The sequence below is a fragment of the Larimichthys crocea genome, chromosome XIX (assembly GCF_000972845.2).
Source record: "Larimichthys crocea isolate SSNF chromosome XIX, L_crocea_2.0, whole genome shotgun sequence".
NCBI lineage: Eukaryota > Metazoa > Chordata > Actinopteri > Sciaenidae > Larimichthys > Larimichthys crocea.
In genome coordinates, this window is record NC_040029.1 from 3,434,269 (window position 1) to 3,448,126 (window position 13,858).

The 13,858-nt window shown below is 39.6% G+C and overlaps 1 protein-coding gene across 1 annotated transcript in view; it reads right to left on the reverse strand.

Annotated features, from left to right (window-relative positions):
* Positions 1–13,858, reverse strand: part of LOC104925740 (gamma-aminobutyric acid receptor subunit gamma-3) — an 87,286-nt gene that overhangs the window by 19,951 nt on the left and 53,477 nt on the right. Inside the window, exons 4-7 of the mRNA XM_019256908.2 lie at positions 12,955–13,049; positions 12,405–12,536; positions 10,032–10,114; positions 3,967–4,104 (exon numbers count right to left, since the gene is read on the reverse strand). Coding sequence (XP_019112453.1) covers positions 3,967–4,104; positions 10,032–10,114; positions 12,405–12,536; positions 12,955–13,049 — 448 coding nt within the window. The remainder of the gene's footprint in view (positions 1–3,966; positions 4,105–10,031; positions 10,115–12,404; positions 12,537–12,954; positions 13,050–13,858) is intronic.

The following is a 13,858-nucleotide window of genomic DNA, read 5'->3' on the forward strand; positions in this document are numbered from 1 at the left end:
TTACTACATTTTAAGGGTTTTATTAAATGTTTTGCTGTCCAGTGGAACAACACTACTTACTTACGTACATAGCTTGTGAGAACAGAGTCGTGAGCTTCCACCACAAATTAGTGGAATAAAAGTGACTGGACATGGAAAGTTCAAATAAAATATGATGCAGTTAATCACATTATAACCATCGAAAGCCAATTCTGTAAATCCATGGTTGCTGATAAAAATGCCATTAAAAAGAGACCAAACGGGAGAATTTTATATCTATGGCCTATAAAAAAAAGGATGCATGGAATCAATCTCTATTTAAAAGAGTTAGTTGACTATATCTGAAGATCGCCTGGTTCTCCAAAGTGACATTACAAAAAAGGAAGACTTAATCACAACACAGCAGCTACATAAAAATCTGACCATTTTGCCATTTCATCAAAATAAAATGAGCTATTTTAATTTTAGTATCCACTTATAGTGTGTGTATTCTTCCTGCCAATAGGAGTAAATAAAACAATTCACTGCAGCTTGAACTTTTCTCTAACTTCCTCCCTTTCAAAACAGTGCACTTTTGCAGAAGCAGCCCAAGAAAGACATAGCTCACATCCACAGTCTCCTACTGACAGAATGTTTAATTTGACACCTTAATGCACAGAAGATACGCGTCATTTTGCAAAGTTATTCTTGCAAATGTTGCAGGATTATACTGTTTAGCTTGCATTAATGACTGGATGGAGGTTGCAAAAACGTACACTCCCAGATGGACTATCTATAGCTGTGTGCATGCGCACAGCGGCGTGGTGACTTCTGTGCATTGTAGCAAACAACCCCTCTGTTTACATTCTGTTAGGACAGTAAAAAGCCCTCTGTTTACACACTCCTGCAGAATACTTATTAGCCGGAGCCTACGCTTGTCTACAGACTCTGTCATGCCATACCGTCAGGTCTACTCTGTTTGGAAGCTTCAAGGGAAATCCTCAGGAAAACTGTTTTATTACTGAGCTCAAGACACCTTAGCTGAAATGTTGTTGTGGCTTCTTCAATAAACTGACACACAATTGCAGTGATGCAGAGAAAACAACATGTCCGTGTATGAATGCATTTTCTCTTCCTCTTCCTCTTCCAAGTTTTGAAATCTTTTGTATATATAATTTTTGCAAACTAATTCATCACTATAAGACAGTTATGAATGGTGCGTCTTGCTCAAGGGCACCTCAGTGATGCTAATTAGGGAGGAAGAAGTGCTGCTTTTTCACTTTCCCCGCCCAGGTTTACCCCGACTGTAAGCTGCTCCATGGACCGCAGTCTTGAAATGAAAACTTTTCACTGAAAAAATGTTTTCCCTTATGCTGCCTTAGCTTATTAAATACTTGTTTGCCTCCTCATCTCTTTCCTTTGTCACTGAAAAATGAAACCACATGAGCTCCGTGCACTGACTTTTGTTTTCCGACCACATTATCTGTCTCCAACAACAACGAGTTATCTCGTACAGCACACGCTCCCTCCTAAATCATTGGTCTTCCAACCTCCAACATCTGAGACTTCAATAACAGAGCCATCAGTCGCACAGTAGCACATGACCCTTAGCCTATTTTTCACGTGGACACAGATGCAGCACACTAAAATGAAACAGTTTTGTTCCATCTGCCACAGCAAATCTATATTCGTGAGCCAGCTAATCACAAAAATGTATTACACATGTTGGGGTTTCTTTGTTTTTATCTGCACAGGAGAGTACTTAGATGTTTATGTTTTTAAGCTCAATATATTCATATAGATATCTACAGTTGCTCTTTATGTTTTTGGTTTTGAAAATGCTTTAAAAACAGCACCATGCACGCTGCTGCAATCAAAGAAATCCAAAGCTAGACAGGCCTGCTGTGCGACGCCTATAGTTGTGATTGCTGTGCATAGATTGGACAAGTGCTGTTCAACAGTCAGTTCATACTTCTGTTTTGAATGTCTGCATGCGAGGTCCTATCTCTCCCACATGCTCTCATCACAGTTTCATGGTTTCCAGCTGTGATTTGAATATGATCTGCGGTCAGCTGCAGGTTAGCGAGTACAGTCAAAAGAACGTATGGAGCCTCTCATACATCATGTAGAGAAGAAACATCAAATGGAATATCAGTATTGCGAAAGGACAAGGCATGGGACTGTCAGCAAATTTACAATATTCTTTACAAGAAAGGCATTCGAAGAATTTCCAGTGGAAAAAAAAAAAAACGAACATCAGCATTTCTGCAATGTAACTGCCGAAAAAGGCATAATAAAAGCTTTTGGGGGAATTATGTGATGTGATAGTAGAACAAAGCACTGAAGTATTTGGGATTCCACACTGGGGCCCTTTGAAGAGGACACTGCTGAATTGATAACGACAGTGGATTTGCGGCGGAGGTCCCCAGTGGCGCTGTGGCCGGGGATCTGTCCACTCTGTCCTCATTAAAACAGCCCCATGCCTCATGTGTTTATGAGGGATGAAGGATAAAGTAGAGAGAGAGGGAGACAGAGAGAGAGAGAGAAAAAGAAAGAGCAAAAGAAGAGGAAGCGAAACGCAGCACTTTCGAAGTTTGTCATGATGTAAATTAATGATAGGTATTTTTAGCCGGGGATCTAATCATCATGCGTGTGGAGATGGAGCTCCAGCGAGTGAAACAGGAAAAAGAAACGAGGTAATAAATGAGAAAACGGCTAATTTTCTTGAACAGCATGAGGTGGATGTGTAGGTTTGCAGTTGCTTTTGAGCATCTCAGCAGAAAATTAGTTTGGCTGTGTGTTGACGCTACAGCGGGAGTCCAGGAAAACATATAATTTATAAAGGCCATCAATGTGCCTCGGGTAGAGAGCGCTCATCAGTCACCTTTTTCCCCCCCTCTTTGTGATCAGAAACAAAGATACAGTGCCAGTTTCTCATTAGATATAAACAGGATGCTTGCTCAGTATTCCCAGTGGGTGATATAGTTAAACAGACATTGTGATTGTTGGCATCTTCAGTTAAAGAGGAATATTTGATTTAGCTCTCATGTATGGGGAAAAAAACGCAAGCCCGTTTTTAACATTGTGCAAAGCTGTGCAACTCATTTCCACTGAGCTCTTTAATAATTTGATGCCACTCCCTGTTATCCCTCTCCTAATCATACCAAGTACTCTTGTTCCTCGAATATTCATGAACGGAGGTTCAGCTCTTAGAAAGCTGAACGAGGTCACATTATGCAGCCCTGTGGACGTCTCCTCCAAAGACAAAAGACTGCATGGCACAAATATGCAACTCATAAACAAGGTTAAGCAGGGTTAACAATCACTGCATTATGCACGTTCTCCATCGTCCTCATTCATAATGCTTTGCTTATTAAGGCATTAAAATCAGTCTTTATCTTCGAGGGACACATGCAAGCATTAAAAACGTATTAGTAACTTGTCCGCCTGGTACAAGTTGTGGGTACAATTACCGGCACCTGTTGGAAAAACAATATTTCTCCAGCTGCCTCCCGAACAACAAACTTAAATTAAATCATCAAAGAAGACAAGGCCTAATAACCAGAGTGAAATCATGGGAAGAGAGGAGGAGAAGGAGTGAATAATTAAACTTCCTTTTTAATCTTTAATCTCGGTGATTAATGTCAGTGGAAAAACCTATTTGCCCTTACACCTGAGGGGAATACTTATGAGCTTTCAGCTTGTAGTTATGATTACATTTGCGGCCATGGCGCTAATGTTAACCTGTGCAAAGCTCAGGGCGCCGAGGTAGTCAGGAGGGATAGGAGTTTGATTTTGAACCCTGCTGAACAGCGAGCAAGACTCCTGCCAGTTTCAGCTGCCTGTCTGCAGACGAAACAGACCTTTAACCTTTGCTGAGTGAAAAGAGATCAGTTAAGTTTTATATTATCAGTCATCACGGCATGAAATAAAGCCGCCCAGCGTGTTTTTTTGTGACTCAACTGTCAGTTTTTGACCTTATCGACCATTTGTCGGCATCTTTCTTACCTGCTGTCGTCGTGAGAACATCTGTGGTGTTCCTGAGCCCCATGAAATCAAACTGGTAAAGCCTCCAGTATTTCTGATCCGAAGTCGCCACCGAGTTTTGCGCCCACTTGTACACGATCTCATCTCGTGGGTAGCCGTCTGGAAACCACACATAGAGGGAGTTTAGTGTGTGAACAAAAGAGATAAAAGTTAAAGAGAAAGAAAGCAGGAAAGATTAATGCAGCAATGCAGTTTTCATTGTATGCATGATTTATACCTGATTTTGAAATAATTTATACTAATTTATACAGTGAGGTTTCATTGGCAATTCAGTGGACTGCAGACCAACTAAGCAATTACCGTAAACTTGTTTGCTTGGGACCTGTTGTAGTGCATCCGTGGTGAACAAATATCCCCTCCCCCGTGTAATTCAATACAGTTTTAAAATCTTAATTTCAGTGGAATCATTTCACCTGTTTCTACAAATACAGGTCAATTGGTCTCAAGGAGGCTCTTGAATCAAATGAAACTATAATGGTCGGACTGCTTTATTGCATAAAATTGTGATGTCGGGTGGAAAAAGGTCTACTTGAAAAATAAGTGGATTGATTTTTTTTATATAGATGGATATATTATACACACTGGGTCATGCATCCTTTATATACTTCTATCACAAGCTTATTGTTACACAAGTGACACGTGCAAGTGCTTTTGGAGCTACTTTGTAGTGTACTGATCCGAGACATGTTTAGCATTAAAACAGACCTTTGCTGGGTGTAGCAGTTAAACACAAACCCAAGAAAAGCACACAGCATGTTCTGAAAGCTAATATATCAACAACAATGGTCTCCATGTAAAAAAAAAAAGAAAAGAAGCGGAGCTCATTTGACAAGTTGAAGCAGTTTTACATAAAAAAATGAGTGACAGAAATAATGAGCGAGTGGGGCGTCTTGTTGTGCCCTGTAGTGGAATCCAGACTAATTATGTAAATAGTCTCATTTAGAGGATAGCCATCTATAACCAAGAGGAGCAATCAACATGATGCACGAGAGGTAGTTTTTTCAAAACACTAATATAGATGGCTAACATTATTGCCATCATATTTCTCTTGGTGTTTGTACAATTATCTTTACTGCAAACAGTATTACCATTGTGTTGCCGAGTGTCTTCTAGCCACAAAATGTCCACCATATTTCATGCCTTTAAAAAGGCCCCTGAAGCAACATGTTCTCAGTGTTGTAAATTACAGCCTTCTGTGGCCTTGACTCTAATATTCTCCATGTCTATCCTCAGAGCAAAGACAACGTTGGATGTCCACGTCTGCTGTAATGCTGTAAACACAGTCTAATTATATGTCAGGACATCAGCCAGCAAAAACAATATCATGTGATTAGAGGATTTAAAATCAAACAGAACATTGAAAATATAAACTATAATCATTCTACAGATATTGGGTATATTTTTGACACAAGATGATTTTCAGCCTTTTCGACAACCCATGTGGCTAATGTGGAGTGATCTATAAATCTATGGGAGCATGAACTCTAAAGCTCATTTCATTGTCATACTCCCAGGTTGTCAAATAACGACACTTTGGATGATGGTAAATGAACAACATTTCAAATCAAACCACACAACAGGTGGCACTTGTACTCCCAGGTCATGAAATCCAGATTTTCTGTCACCAACACTACTCAACAATCAAACATTCTTTAAGCCACCAACAAAGAAGTGCCGTATTTGAGGACCTGGAAATGTCAGCAATTGCTTATCTTTCTTCAGAATGACTAACCCCACCCCTTTCAATGTGGAAACTGTACTTATCTACCGATGGTATGCATGCATGAGTCCAACAGGACTTCCCCTACTTCCTCCTGTTGCTGGAAATAGTGTGCTTAGTGAAGATAACTTAGAAAGTGAGAGGAAAGAAAAGAGCCGACTCTAAGCACAGTTTTTTTTTTTTTCCATCTAGTGCAGAGCAGCGATCTTTTCAACAGTCATACCTGAATAGAAGGTCAGTAACAGTTTATTTCTGGTGTCAGCTGCTATGGGAATATATTAAAACTGGAAGAATTAAGCATTATTTCCCTTGTTCTTTACACTGACACTCTAAAGTTGGAACACAAGTCCATTTTTTTCAGAGTGAAAACATAAAATTGTGAAGAACACAAAATCAAAGTTGAACCCCTGTGGCGGGGTCTCAAATAATGCAGTAAGGCTCGTGACAGTAATGATGGAAGCCCTAGGTAGGGAATGAGTGATTGAGAACTGCTGATTACATCTTTAAATGTATGACTTGCCTTTTTACAGCATCGAAATGTGGTTAATTCTGTATATTTCACTGAGTGATCATTTTGCAACAAATGCAACAGTCTTTTTGGTTTGGATTTTCAACATATACGGTTTTAGTTCATAGGTCTTTCATACATGCATATACGAACTTAATTTTATTTTTTTTAGCCATGTTAGCAGCAGGATTCAAAGGACCAGTCCATCCATCTCAACAACTAAATTCCTGAAATTTTGTACTGACATTCATGGTCCAAAAAAAGATAAATTCCTGACTTAACTTGATTTAATTTTGGAGTGGATAGATATACAGTATATGTAGTATGCATCTGTAAATTTTAAAATCTACAGGTTAGAACATAAATTATTTCATGATAGAAACTTCGATCATGTAGCTGTCGGCTGATTGACAGGAAAACAAAGGAAATGGACTGATTTTTTTCCCCCTTGCACATGGAAAATTACCTCCTAGCTATCAATCATAACCAACTTTTTGTGACACAAAGAGCATTGCTCATACGTAATGGTGGTTACGGTGGTGGATATATAGCTCATGCCTGTGACGCATGGCTCCAAAGTGCTAGTAATTACTGTTAAAGCTTTTCATATGAAGTATACCCATTTAATGGTGAAAAAAAGTGAAAGATAAAGTAGCTTAAAAGCTCCTTTGTTGCAAGAACCAAGATTTAATTCAAAACATGTTTTCATAATCTAATAATGTCTAATATAAAAAAAAAGTTAATAAAATCTAAATTGTTTAATCATGTTTATCATGTTCCATCTCAATAAATGAAACTGATTGCAGCCATAATGGCGAGGCTTCTAATTTGCTTTGTGAGGAAGAGGGTCGTACATGAGGCTTCTACAGTATCAGAACTCATTAACGGGTACACGGCTTGAGTGCTAAGAGAGGTTGATAGCAGGGGATGTAACAGCACATAAGAAAGCATTATGTGTTTGGACACTGGAGAAAAGAGTGCCAAATGCGGCTGCAATATCATATATCCTTGTGTACGACTGAGAAAGATTAGGCAGAACAGCCACAGATGACCTGAGAAACACTTAACACGCTGCTTATGTGCTTCGCTTTGACATCTTTGATATAATTTGAAGATTGACTGAAACGTTCACTTCTGAATGGATGAGTAGCTCATGAGTCTTACAGAAATCTCAAGAGCAGCTTTTCCAATTTTCCAAAAGAGTTGACTCATACGTGCAGATGTGGACGTCTGTGCTGCTGTCTCCAAAAATAAGACATGTTCATACATGCAACGTAAAACGCTCTGGACGTTTTAAAAACAGCCGAAGAACAGATGTCATGAAAGGTTTTGTTATTTTTTAACGGATAATCTCTGATCCGCTCCGAGAGGCAATTTTTACTCAGGCATGCAGGCCATTTTGATCCGGCTTTCAATAACATCTCAAGATGTAATTTCCGTTGCTCCTCAATTATCGTGTGCTCTTGCTCTGATCAGAAAGTCCTTAATAAAGAAGAGTTGTATGAGTTTTAAAAATGGAGGGGAATTAGTATTTGCACTTCAAAATGTATTTCAAAGACAGCCTCAGCTAGAAAAAAAAAGACGTTTGCTGCCATCTTTGAATTCATTACTAATGAATAAAACAATTACATTTGCCGAGAGACCAAATATAAAAACATACATCATGAAATGATGCCGCTATTTTCAATCAAAATATGGTTGAGCAATCAGCTTCAGCAAAAAAACAACAACAAAGCGCTTTGAAGACCTTAATAACGACAGCGACAAGACCTTCAGCTCTCATCTACTGCTGCGAATGTCCATTCAAATGGTCGCGGACTGAGACCGGAGGAAAAAAAAAAGAAGGGGGTTATTACTGCAAATCCTTTCACTGAGAGCAGAGACATAATGAAACCCCATTTGTGGTCAATAGCATTTTCACTATGTACAGTACTATGACATCCGGTCTCATCCCACAATGAACAAATTGTTTATATGCTCAAAAATAGACGCTGAAAGCAGGTTTAATAATGGCCTGTGACAAATACCGCCATCTGTAGTTGCATCAGGTAATGATTATTACCCAAATTAAATCACATCTCGCAGTGGAAGATGTCTGGTACGACAGAATGACCCGTCACAGAAAATCAAATGTGATTTCTGTGCTTTTTAGGTGGTGGGTAACTTAATAAGCCACTGGCTAATGGACCAATAAATGCTTGGCGGACTCTAATTTCATGCCAGCATAAAGCCATTGGTGGTGCTAATGCAGCCATAGCCATGATGTAATTTTCTTCAATTTTTTGGGCTCCGGAGCGTTTAAATGTGCAAGAACATAGAAAAAGTTAATACTCACGGTTATTTTCCAGAACATTATGGCTTCAGTTATCCAGTTTTATTTGGAATATGTTGCCAATTTTGGGTTTACTGTAGATTTGAAAAAGTGAAATTAATGTGTTTGCAACAATTTTTAAACATTAAAAAAAGACAATTTTTTAAAACATAACACTTTTCAAACTTTTATGTAACTGTTCATTTAGACAGCTAAATTTGCTATTTAAAGATTAGATGCTAGTTTAAGCTGGTTCTGATAAAATAGAGGTCCCTGCCAGTGTTTGATTTGTTCCCGTTTCATCAGTTAATCTCGTCTGAGTTAATGTAACTCCCTCTTTACGTGTCTTAGCAAGACATCCCTATATTGTTTTGAAATGGTCAAAAATGCTGCCTCTGAACTGTTAAACAGATCTTATAAGAGGTATCAGCAATTGTTGTGCAAAGGCCCACTGCAGCCTTATGTCAACAGCAGGTCTCTAAGGTCCACTGGTCAGGATTTGTTGGTTGTTATGGCACTTGGTGATGTCTGATCTAGAAAGGTGTCAAAATGTTTTTATCGCTTACTTGTAAACCATGATTAATGTCCTTCCACCACAGATGTTGACAGAGCCGAAAATCCTACAAAGGATTCTTTGGCGATGATAACCTGCTGATAAATTCATTGTGATGTAACTTGAATTTAAGATTTCAAATCCACTTTAAAGTAATACTGTGATTCTGTTTTAAATGAGATTTTAAAACCAACATGTAAACTGGTTTTAATACATTATATTTTCAAAATAAATAATAAAAGTTTTTATCGGGGAAAAAAAACAAAAACATTTGGTCTCTTGCAATATGTATAGGAGGATGGAGGATGTATAGGAGGAAGGAAAGAAAATGTATTCTGTGCTGCAGCTATTTTGATTGACTGACCATTGCAGCAGACTGAATTGTGACATAGGTGGCACCGTCAAACTTCAGGCTCTACAACCAATATTTTCTCACTTTTAGTCTTCCCCTTGCAAGAAGAATACACAATTGGAGTTCTCTGACTAAGATTTGAAGCTCTGATGCCAAAGTTCATAGCCCTGACCATAATTTGTGACAGGCTTAGTAAATGCCCCCCCCCCCCCATAGACTAGCTTCAATTCCCTAATTATTGATTCCCACTGTATTTGGCATTCTTTGATAGACGGCTGGATCTACCAGGAGACAGAAAACCTTTTAGGGCAAAAGGGCTAAGATTATCTCGAGGGGGGTAGCAGCTGAGGTTGCGTACATCAGGCCGGTTTTGGCATAAAACGATGCTTTCATTTGCACCTTCACCATCTCTTTGTGCGAATGTAACTTAATATCTGTCAGCAGCGATGACTTTGTCGGAGCTCCGCTTTAAAACTTTTACTCCGGCAGGTGTTGCATGTACAGCCATCACTCTGCATGACTATGAGCATATTCGCCCACTTTTGTGCATCTGTGTGTGTGCATGCTTTTGCCAATATTCACAGCTGGAGAAGATGAGAGGACAGGAGTGTTCGTCCATTGGGAAATTATGGAGCTGCAGCTGGCATTCTGCGTTGATGGTCATCCTGGAGAGGCAGAGAAACACACAGATACAGAAATACTTAGACAAAGACATTCGAGGCATTAAAAATGCACGGATTCCTTCATTTTCTCGGTCCATGAAGCACATGGTGTGAATGCACGGTATTCATCACTGCTTAGCTCACATCATGCACTTTTTGCACTACACGTGAAGCGCTGGCTTCGAACCAGATGGCGTAGGATCACACTCGGTTGCCTGGTTGATGTGTGAAATCCCTCAATATGACAGAACTGTTTAATCATCAGCGTCCCGACATGTTTTTTTTTTCTTCACAAGGACGGCATTAACTTATAGGTCAAAGCCCAAAGGCATGTGAGCGTCTAAAAACAGAAACACTTAGCTATGACCACTGGATATGTCAATACACCAGATGTTTTGGGAAAGCACCAGTGATCCCCAAGACACGGGAGATTAGATTTTTCACGTAAAATATAAAACCAAATCCGGCTCAGTTAATATTCTCCACGTGTTGCTTCAATACATCATCCTGAAATTAATTTTCACTGGATACGATAATGTCTGTAAAAATGAAACCATCATGAAAATAGTCCAGTTGTTCTGTGTTGTTGACTTAGAGCACAAAAGAGTAGCCTCATTTAAAGCAGGAAGAGGGCTTTGCTTGTAGGTGATGCTCCAGCATTCTCGTGCACGCTCGCAGCAATCAGGTGTCAGAAAGTCCAATTTTGAGCAAGGTGAGGAGAGCAGGCGTCAAACAAACGGTGCGGAGACGTGAACGTGAGAGATGTATCCGTCAATGCAAAGACGCCCCAAACATACGCCTCTTTAAGGCTTACTATCCTTTTAATGAAACAATAATTTTCAAATTTATCACTGAGAGACTGCATTAGCAGTAAAATTAACTATTAAAACCCAAACATTTCGTGGGTAGTTTGTGGTCGTGAAGAGGAATCTTCTCAAAGCCAAATAACACATGAACACAACAACACACTACCTCGCCGTCCAAGACAAATACAATGAATAAAGTCTCTTCATTTTGGCACGCCCTTTATTGGATCGATTCCACTCTTCACGACCTCGTCTGAATTATCCTGATGCAGTCTAGCTGTGCGTCTGCTTCTCCAAGAGGTCGAAAAGAAGCACACTTGATGGTATTTGACCAAGAGCCAGTTGTCAGAGAAGTCCGGCGTTCTAGAGGTAAAGCCAGGCTTTGTAGCAAAAGCTAATATATGCGCCTCTCGATACCTCTCTCTGCATTTCCTGACGCTTCTTGACTGTTTCTATCATAATAAAGTTAAATGTCCCCAAAAAATGTCTTGCTTTGGGAACAGTAAATAAACAGCAGCAAAGTCACAGGCTCTGTTTTCTCCACACCAACCTCCTTCCAAGATTTTGCGGCATTATAACAGCGTCACGCCAGTTCCGCCTTTGCTCATAGCTGACAAGTGATGATGGAAAACTGAGAATTTACACAGCCACAAGAAGGCCTTTGAACAGATGCTGTGTTGGGAGACAGATAGAGGCGAGTTCGTGGCTAGCCAATGAGTTTGCGAGCAAAGCAGGATTCTTGCCAATCCAAAGGATATGTTTATCTGAATACAATACTCTTATGTCATGTTGAGAAAGTTTTAGGTCACTAATCGTTCTCCCTGTCCATTACAGCATGGCTACACTGTAAAAAATAAAAAATCCACAGCCCTGGAATGAGCCAAATCAAGACACCATCTTCATACTGTTAGTCGTGGGCAGGTTTACTATTGGTGTTTTGCCCTGGGAATGCAACTAATGTATAAAACGTATCACTCATATTAATAATCTACCTCAGGGTCTTGTCTATTATGTCACAGTTGGGACGAGGTGAGAGAATTTGGTTAAACTGAACCCCGGAGCAGACAGACTCTGAAAGTCTTGCATGTGGGGAAAAAACAGTCACGTCTTCAAGGCTTTATGGACAGGAAGTTGGTGCTCGGACGTGTGCAAACCACCTTGCACACCTATGATTAAGCTTAATGAAATCGCATGATGGAAGTTGTGCGATTAAGCAAGACACCTGCCCTGTCCTCAGTGCTCAATGCCTTTAAAATAGTGTCTGTATTTGTCTCACAGTATTGATTTGAGTGTATATTTCTTTTTCCATCAATAGTTGGCAAACATGTCTGTTAAAATGGTTTAATTTTGCTTTCTTACTGTAAATATTAAATTTATGTGTTATTGGCGCTACATGGCCTTGATTCCCCATGCATGCTTCTTTGTTGCATCTCTACACTGTATTTTGTTTCTTTCATAACGCTGCATTGTGTTTTCAAGGCTTTTACCTCAGTGTGTAAAGTATTGTCCCATTGTTCCTGATCCGGAGCAGCTGATTGGGCGTTGTTATCCAGTGAGAGTCAGCATTCTTGGAATTCCTAAAGATGGTGTCAGGCAGCCAGATCAAGCCGACCATATTGCTGATTGAAGAAGAGACAGACAAAGACAAAGAGAGAGAAGGTAAGACACGATGGATGTTCAATTCCAGATTTTTCTAAGAGGCACGAAGCAGCTCCACTTCCCCAATAAGAGGATAATAAAACACCCGGGCGGCATTGAGAAAACAAAGCACATCAATCAATTTGTTCCATTAATTACAGTCCTCATCCCGTGAGAGAGAAGAATATTGTTCTCAAATGAGATATTCACAGTATGAAAATGTTGAAACACAATAGTCTCTACAGTGGAAAGAATGAAAGACTCGCAGCGGTGTCTTGGAGTTACAGCTCATTTAGAAAACCTAGTTAAATATAACATGCTGTAATTATCAATATACAGGTACTGACGACATAAAGCTGTGTGTGTATTCTCAGTGCACCCTCGGTTAATCCATTATACCTGTTGAGGGTTAGAGTCGGCATGCTGCTGCTGCTGTTATACCGCAGACGGGTGTCCACCCAGGACTGGGCGAAGATAATATCGATCTGGTACTCCTGGGGAGAGAAAAGCAGAGTCAATGCACTGATCCGACAACCCTCTTTTTAAGGCTGTATACAGACAGAAAAGATGGATGAAGAGTGTGTGTGTGCCGAGCAGCTTCTGTTTGCTCCTTCTGGAGGAGCTGATAATGTGTTTGTTTGAACGCAGAAGTGTCCACATCAAAGGAAATACTAAAGCAGCGCAGCGCTCACTGGAAACACTTGAATACGCATTATGCTTTTGATATGGAAATTAAATTACACCCATCGCACAATTTGTTTACTTCAGCACATTTCTTTTGCTTCACCTCAGAAATGACCGCTCTTTTAATTGTGCAAAGTTTCTGTTTTGAGAAGGTTGAATCAAAATTGGCCTCACTTGCCAGGTAAAAGAAGTCAAAAGTGTTTGTCTAGTTATGAAACTAGTTGTGAAAAACTAATTTTGTTCTCTTTTCATAACACAATGTTAAATCCTTGAAAACTTGGATTTGAATACACTTTTGTTACAATATTGTTTCCAGTGTCACACTGCACATAAGAGAAACACTTTTTTAAATGCTTGGAGGTTTATACTGCAGTCGAATAGCAACTGAAACTGTGGGGAAACTGTTAAATCCACCATGAACATTCCTCTTCCTCAGTTTAACCTGGCAAAATACAACTGACAAGGACTGTCATTCATTGATCTTTACTGTCTTTGAGTCTTTAATTAATAACATTTCTGCGGCTGACATAGCTGTCTTCACTCGCCTTGAACTTAGCATATACTCCAAATATCACACTGCCATTGCTGTGTTAGAAAAGTTTGTGATTAACATGAAAGT